The sequence below is a fragment of the Amblyomma mixtum genome, chromosome 6 (genome assembly GCF_055824585.1).
Source record: "Amblyomma mixtum isolate Tamu chromosome 6, ASM5582458v1, whole genome shotgun sequence".
Classification (NCBI taxonomy): domain Eukaryota; kingdom Metazoa; phylum Arthropoda; class Arachnida; order Ixodida; family Ixodidae; genus Amblyomma; species Amblyomma mixtum.
The window spans coordinates 61191323-61198582 of NC_143017.1; the positions used below are offsets into that span (position 1 = coordinate 61191323).

At 48.7% G+C, this 7260-nt stretch overlaps 1 protein-coding gene across 1 annotated transcript; it reads left to right on the plus strand.

Annotated features, from left to right (window-relative positions):
* Positions 1-5549: 5549 nt before the first annotated feature.
* LOC149339225 (uncharacterized) lies at positions 5550-6852 on the plus strand. Its single transcript, XM_089550897.1, has one exon. It carries the CDS (start codon positions 5581-5583, stop codon positions 6850-6852), a length of 1272 nt encoding a protein of 423 aa, XP_089407023.1. The 5' UTR covers positions 5550-5580.
* Positions 6853-7260: the final 408 nt, after the last annotated feature.

The window sequence follows — 7260 nt, forward strand, 5'->3', positions numbered from 1 at the left end:
TAATCGATCAGCTTGAAGCCATCCAAAATCGCACGGCCCATTTTATCATATCGCAGTACGGCAGACAACACAGTGTAACTCTTATCAAGGCATCGCTTGATTTGCAACCCCTGGCACTTCGTCGTAAAATTTCACAGCTCTGTTTGTTTCACAAATTGTACTACACCTTCCCACAGCAAAGAAACTCTGTATTGCACCCGCCGCTTCGCACCTCACGACGACTTTTTAGCTCTTTAAGTCTGCAGCGCATTCACGGCTCCACAAACTCATTTCATAAATCTTTTTTACCTAGCTCCATTGCACTGTGGAATGACTTACCCGATTTCATAGTTATTGAAATAGAACCCAATAAATTCAGGCAGTTATTAGCATCACATTTCAAGGGCTGAGTTATTTTGTCTTGTTTTTGAGTGTGTGCATGGGTGTGTGTGTGTGTTTTCTTATCTCTCTCCAAGTTGTTCTTGAGCTGCTGTGTCTTTCTTATGTTAATACTTTTGATAATGTTGATAATGTTAATGTTGAGCATGAACCCTGTACTTTGTATTTCGTGTTGATTTTACTTACCACTGTATTATGAAACGACTTCCCCCCCCCCCCTTATGTAGTGCCCTAAGCCAAGGGCCCTTAAGGGTAAATAAATGATGATGATGATGATGATGATGATGATCCCTTTGCCATGGCTTCACGTTGTAGGTGGGCTCTTTGCCCCTCTGCGAGATGATATACCTCATGACATAATTCACTAGACCTTGAAATTTTTTGGCACGGTTAGTCGTTGTATTCATAAACAGCACTTAATCCTCATTGGAATGAGTGACCGCTTTGCTTGAGGCATCTGTGGCTGTGATAGGGCAAGAGGAACGCCGCTTTTTGTGTGTTCCGCGTTTTGCGTTGAATAGCGTATCTCGATCCCCGTCCGAAGAAGCAGTAACATCCTCGCACTTTGGCCACATCGATCTTCAACCCTGATGCCCTGCCGAGCACTGCGTCGGTTCCTGAGGCGTAGTGAGTCTTCGACAGATTGTGACTTTAAAGCGCGCACGTCTTTAACTAGCATTCTTTCCATCTTACTCCCCCGTTTCTTCTATGTTTCTCTGTTGCGCATCTCTTCCCTTTTTCAAGTGCATTAGAGGCAATCGAAATATGCACCCTTCCTTTGTCTTCCTGTCTTTCCCCATCTCCTCCCTCTCTAGATCAGATGAACTTTCGTACGTTTCCAAAAACGGCACTCAGTAGCACGATAACGCGCTTTTAGGACGCTTTCCTCACAAGCGTTTAACCTATAGCTCGAAAATCAGGAGGTAAGAGAGTCCGACAGATCCTAAAACTGTGGGCCTACAGCTGCCATAGCGGCCTTCAAGGCGCCTTCATCTTGAAAATCCACGCGTGGTTTTTAATAAACAAGCGGCATCCAACATTCGCTCCAAGTGCATTAGAGCGCACAGAACCAGACAGAATTTTCGCTCGGCAGCGCGATAAGAAGCTTTTATTCGAGACAGAAAAGCTTTGAGACAGATGGCGTTCTTATACCGAAACATCTTTAAAGGCCGCGTATCGTGCGTTGTAGTACAACTTAGGCTCGGTGGCTTGGGGATTTTGGCGCACTAAAGCACTTTTCTCCGGAATGGCGCGCGGCATCTCCATGTATTATTAATCAATGTGAGGGATACTAAAATGTTCCAAAGGAACGACTGGGGTAGGCAGCTGCCCATTGACAAGCCCGCATACAAGACGCTGTCTTCAAAAGCGCTGGCGAGGTGACAGTTTTAAGGAGACACGGAAACGATTCGGAAAACATGACACTTTGAGTAATGCAGGCAAAACAAGCTGCTTTTCATGGCTCTGTTTGCGTGTCTTAAGACCCACTACATGCATTTTGAGGTGGTGCAGATAGCTCTTTAAACTGCTCTTATCCGGTTCCCAAGTACGTTTTTCACCTCTATTTCCCCACTTAGGGGAGACATTTCGGTGCGTGCATCTGCATCAATGTTTTCTCTTCATGGGTCTACATAGGATAGCCTACTTAGAGATAAGTGAGATTTTATATAAAATATGCTTATCGCTCCGAGCCGCAAAAGTTTTTTTCTTCTTACACCGGCGCAAATGGAATGACGGTGGTAAAAATTCCCATAGTCTTCCTTCCGTTCACTCGAGCTTGTGAGGCTTACAAGTAAAAAAAGTATGAATAGTGATCATGATGTTCTCGGTGGCGTCAAGTGATTATTCATGGGTGCACACATTAAAAGGTAAACCCAACAGTCTTCGTACGAATGTGTCATTTGCCTCCCGAATTCGGAAACACTGTACCAGGCATTTAAGGGTTCTTGTTCTCTAGCACTTGGTGAGCAGCCGGGCTTGTTGCCACACGAGCAATCTGTTTTGTGCAGTGGCTTCCGAGTGCAGTGCAGTGGCTCTGCGAACATATTGGCATCAGTTCACGCTTGCGGTTCACAGCTGTGTGGAGGCCTTTGTGCTCCGTGGTCTCGCCTCGTAGGGCTTCGAGGTGGGCTATGATCTAATGACCTAAAGTCTCTAATCGAACGTACAGATGTTCGCGTCAAGAGCACACCTTCTTTGAGCTATTTTACGAGAGTGCGAGCAAGTCACATTTAACCCCTGTTTAAGCTCTTCCATCTCCGAGCGATGCTTACAGTTCAACGGCTGCAATTGTGCAGCACGTACGTTCCTGCCCAGCTTACTGGGTATATTTCGTATCTGAGTGTCCTAGCCTGTATCCGTACGTAGGGCCAATTACCGTAACGAGCACCCTTGGGTCCATGGTTTCACGAGGTACTTTTGCGTAGCAAACCCTACGCCTGCATTTCTTGAACTCGTGCAGTGCTTGTCGCTGAAAGTATTCCGAATGTGATGGTGGTTTAAAGCAGGTAAAAAAAAAGTTGCTAATAGCTTCGCTCTGCTATTCCAGGATATACGTAGCTTGAGCAGTGACGTGACGTGGTCTTGCACCGGCGGCAGCAGCGGCAACGGCGAGCGAGCGCGGCGAGGTGCGCCAGCTGTGCGCAGTGACGTCACTCGCTCTTCGCGCATGCGCAGTATCGTCGACGGATGGAGCACGCGAAACGGCGAGACTTTGGGCAATGTAGCTTACGCTACAAAATGCATGCGCCACACTTCTCTGTGCTTTAAGGATATGACCAAAAAAGTGAATTTTGGCTTAGTTCGATTGACACGCTCGAAGAAAAAATCTCGAGGAAATCTGGTACACGCATAAGAAGGCTGTCTGATCTCTAATGAAGCTGTTTGGTTCATGAAGGTTTCACGTCCCAAAGCGACTCAGGCTAAGAGGAATGCCGTAGTGGACCGCTGCGGAAATTCGACCACCTGTACTTCTTAAACGGGCACTAAAATCGCACAGCATACGGGCTGTGTCACTGATACTGCATAACAGTGTAACAGTATAAGCCTTGTACCGATAGTGCCATAGCAGCCGTGCAGTGTTGTAGGATTATTACTTACTGCGGCAGTAATAATAACAATGATGTGAAACTTATTTATGTGCAAATTGATTTTTCATAACTAAAAGCGGTGAATGGATCTGCATAGTTAAAGTCAGAGATGGACCTTTCGTTTTGCGAAAAGAAACACGTTCAGATAACAAGCGTCCTAAAAAAATGTTTTCTTCAATTGCGCGTTACAGGACTGGATCACGTGTTCTGGCCTGAAGCGTTTGACGTACACTCAAATCTAAGGCGGCACGCTGCTAGAATTAGATTAAAAGATAATCGGTCCCGTTCATGCGGCTTTCGCCACTGGCTTATAGCTGATGGATAACTTTGTCTCGTCAGCCGCCAGATACTTTAACGCGTTGCAACGTAAGATGTGCGAAAGCTTTGGGCGGCAGGCGTCGACGTACAGAAGAGTGCTCCACAACGTGATGGGCGTAGGGCCACCACAGAGCGCACGGGAACTCTAAAACCTATACTGCGTTTCATACATAGCTGTCAACGCTGCCAAAGGTACAAAAGTAGTCCGCTGCAAAAAAACAAGCAAGATATATCTGTCCGCCTGGAGTGGCACTCACTATTAGTGATGTGCTCTGCATTGCCCCTTTTCTAGTGCACGGTCTTTTCAATGTGTATTGTTTAACACTGTTTTCATAATGGCTTGTATATAGTTCATGTACATAGAGCATTACCTCACTGTAATAAATGCCATGTGAAGAAAAAAAAAAGCCTCGCGTCATGGCGGTTGCAAAGGCTGCTCCCCGAAATCATAGTGTCATCGTGTTAAAACATGTGTGGTGCTGTAAACGAATATTTGCATGAGGTTGTCCTTTCCTTCAGGTTGTTGGGAGTGCGTTTTTCACTAGAATACCTGTATAACGTTCCCAAAGAGAAGCTGTATAAGCATCTGGTTGATATTATGCTGCCGCCACCTTTGTATCGTGCGCCTTACTGTGGAGGCCCAGGGCAGGATATTTTAAAACGGGTGAAAATGATGCCGGCCCGGCCGACAGTGAAAACATTCTTTTTCAAATTGCACTCTAATACACTACCCGTTAAAACCTGGCTCCATGAAAAAGGAATCTTTGTCCCATGGACAACAAATTGCCTGTTATGTAAGCAGCCGGAGACAATTGAACATGTTTTCCTAGACTGCTGGGACGCCATACTTTTCTGGGATGTCCTGCAGAGAACCATCAAGAAAGAACTACCACTGCACCCTTATGGTATCATATTTCTACCAGTTGATCGCAAAGAGGTACCCTATGACTTATTAATGCTTCTTGGCCTCCACAGCTTGTGGAAAACGCGAATGCAAGTAAGGCATGCGGATATAAACACTCGTAGTACACGTGAGAACTTTGTTGAAAGTGCTGTTTATCTGCGGGAAAGTTACCAGGCGCAGCGTGACCCACCCCAGTGGGTAACACTACTAGATGATCTAGTGAAACTTAAGAAATTTTAACTTCACCCGTATCAGCTTAAGTGTAGCTGAAGTGGTCTTATTGTTTTCATGTCAATCTCGAAAATAAAGAAAAAAATTACCGACGATTACGTTACTTCCTAATGCGAAATTTGAGCGCAGCAAATAAGCTGTTTCACCTTTTCGATAGATTGAGGCAAAGAAATCGAGCAACACATGTATGCGCTATCACAGAATTTTTTTTTATTTTTCACACGTATTCGCAATTTCGGCTCGGGCGGTGCACATATACAGATCCGCCGCCACCGATCTGGCTCTCTGATTGCCACCGCACAGGGGTTGCATTGGAGGAGGAGCGAAGAAAGGAATTAAGTTCGAGCCGGCGCTTTGACAACCGGAGACTCGCAGGAAGAGGGGGGAGGGGGGCGGCGTGTACACCCAGCGGCAAATGATGGGGGCAGAAGCGCGCGCAGCAAGCGGACAACACGATAAAGGGAGGAGGGAAGAAATAGCAGCGACTGACTGATGCCGCTGACGCCGATAGCGCTGGGGGGATGAAAGGGGGGAGGAGCTGGTTACGAGGCCGACGCCGACGACGACGCGAAACCCAGGAACGGACGCCAAAGAGCTGCGCTCTAAAAAAGCGGCATGGGAGAAAGAAGAAGACGTTGTTCGAAGCGGACGCGTTCCTCGATGTTCTCCGCACAAAAGGTTCAATCGGCCTCTGGCCGAGGTACTGCTCAGGCTTTTGCTGGCAGTAATGACTACCGTATCGTTCTGCCCCGACTCCCAACCGGTAAGCTTGTGACCGACTCCGTTTTCCTGCATGCAGATCTTGCCGGACACCCGTACAGGGCACAGGATTTCAGAGACTCGCTGCGAAACGTCATAGACCTGAAAGAAATTAGCTCCATCGGACAATTCCAGATGTCTCACGTCTGGATGGTGACTTGCAAATCTGCGCAATCAAAAGAAAAGCTCGTGTCGTGCGGCGAACTCTTGGTGAAGAGCCGCCGCTGCGTTGTTGTTGACCCGGAACCGAAGGAGGTGAAGCTGAAGCTTTTGTGGCTTCCCGAGCGCTTGGAAGATTGCTTCATCCGTGAGGCCCTTCAGGCGTACGGGAAGGTGACATCTATCTCGGCGGAAAATTGGAAAGTTTCAGACATGGAGCAGATGAGAACTCTAAGCCGTGATGTCGTCCTGTGTCTTGCTGATGGAGTCGGAGTTAGTGACGTTCCGCATCAGCTGACTGTGTGCGGCGTTCAGAGCCTTGTTCTAATTCCGGGCAGACCACCTCTGTGTTTACGTTGCAACCGTGTTGGCCACATTCGTCGGCACTGTCGTACGCCGCGGTGTGACGACTGCCGGCGTTTCGGCCACACAACGGAGGAGTGCGTCGTGACGTATGCTGACAAGCTGCGGCATCGTGTGCGGCCCCCTGACGACGCTCTACAGGAGCACATCATGGACGCTACAGAAGTACTTGATGCGACTGGGGACTTGCCAGCCGCCGTTGTAGGTGAGCCTTCGAGTGTCAGTGCACCGGTTGTTCCCCAAAGTGTTGCCGCGGAGTGTCAAGAGCCGGCGGATGACCATGCAGCGCCGCCTCGGTGTGAGGCGCCGGATTCTGCTGCTGGTGGAGGAGAACCAGTGGCCGTCCTTGAGGCCACTACGGATACCACAGCGGACACTTCGCTTCATCCTGTCAATGCTGGCCAGCAGCTTCCGGATAAGGGCCTTCTTCCAGCGGACGCTGAACCTGGTTCCGCAGACGAGCCGCTTCAGAAGCGTCGAGCGTCCTGCGCTTCCGAAACGAGTGGCGATGAGGACCCGGTGCGCAGCACTCATCGTCGTCGGCGTCGCGCGTCGAGGCACAAGGAGCAGTGCCGACGTTCGCGGTCCAGGAGGCCTGGCGGTGGTTCTCAGGCGGCATCGCCGTCTACCGACAAGAACATGGAACTGTAGGCATAATTAGTTAAAGTCATCATGGCTGATTCCGCAGAGTTAGTATTCGCAACACTGAATGTACGCGGCCTTAGGTCTCGCCAGAGGCAGGTGCAACTCCGCCGACTCTTCTGCAGCAGGCACCTTTATGTTATCGCCGTCCAGGAGACGAAAATTGAAAGTGAGAAAGATACTGAGGTGGCCCTGCAGCCCTTTTTATCAGAATATAATGTTCTCGTAACGCATGCTGTGGGCTTGTCGGCGGGTTGCTGGTTGTTTCTGCGCAAGACACTCCCCTGTTCGGGCTTGACCTATAATGTCGATAATGAGGGCCGGTTGATATGCTGCGATTTTCTTCTCTATGGAAAGCCATGGCGACTAACGAATGTCTATGCATTTAATACTGTGCCACAGCGCATTACTCTTTTT

Excerpts from the sequence above, each read along its gene's own strand:
- LOC149339225 (XM_089550897.1), top strand. The coding sequence starts at position 5,581 with ATGTTCTCCGCACAAAAGGTTCAATCGGCCTCTGGCCGAGGTACTGCT.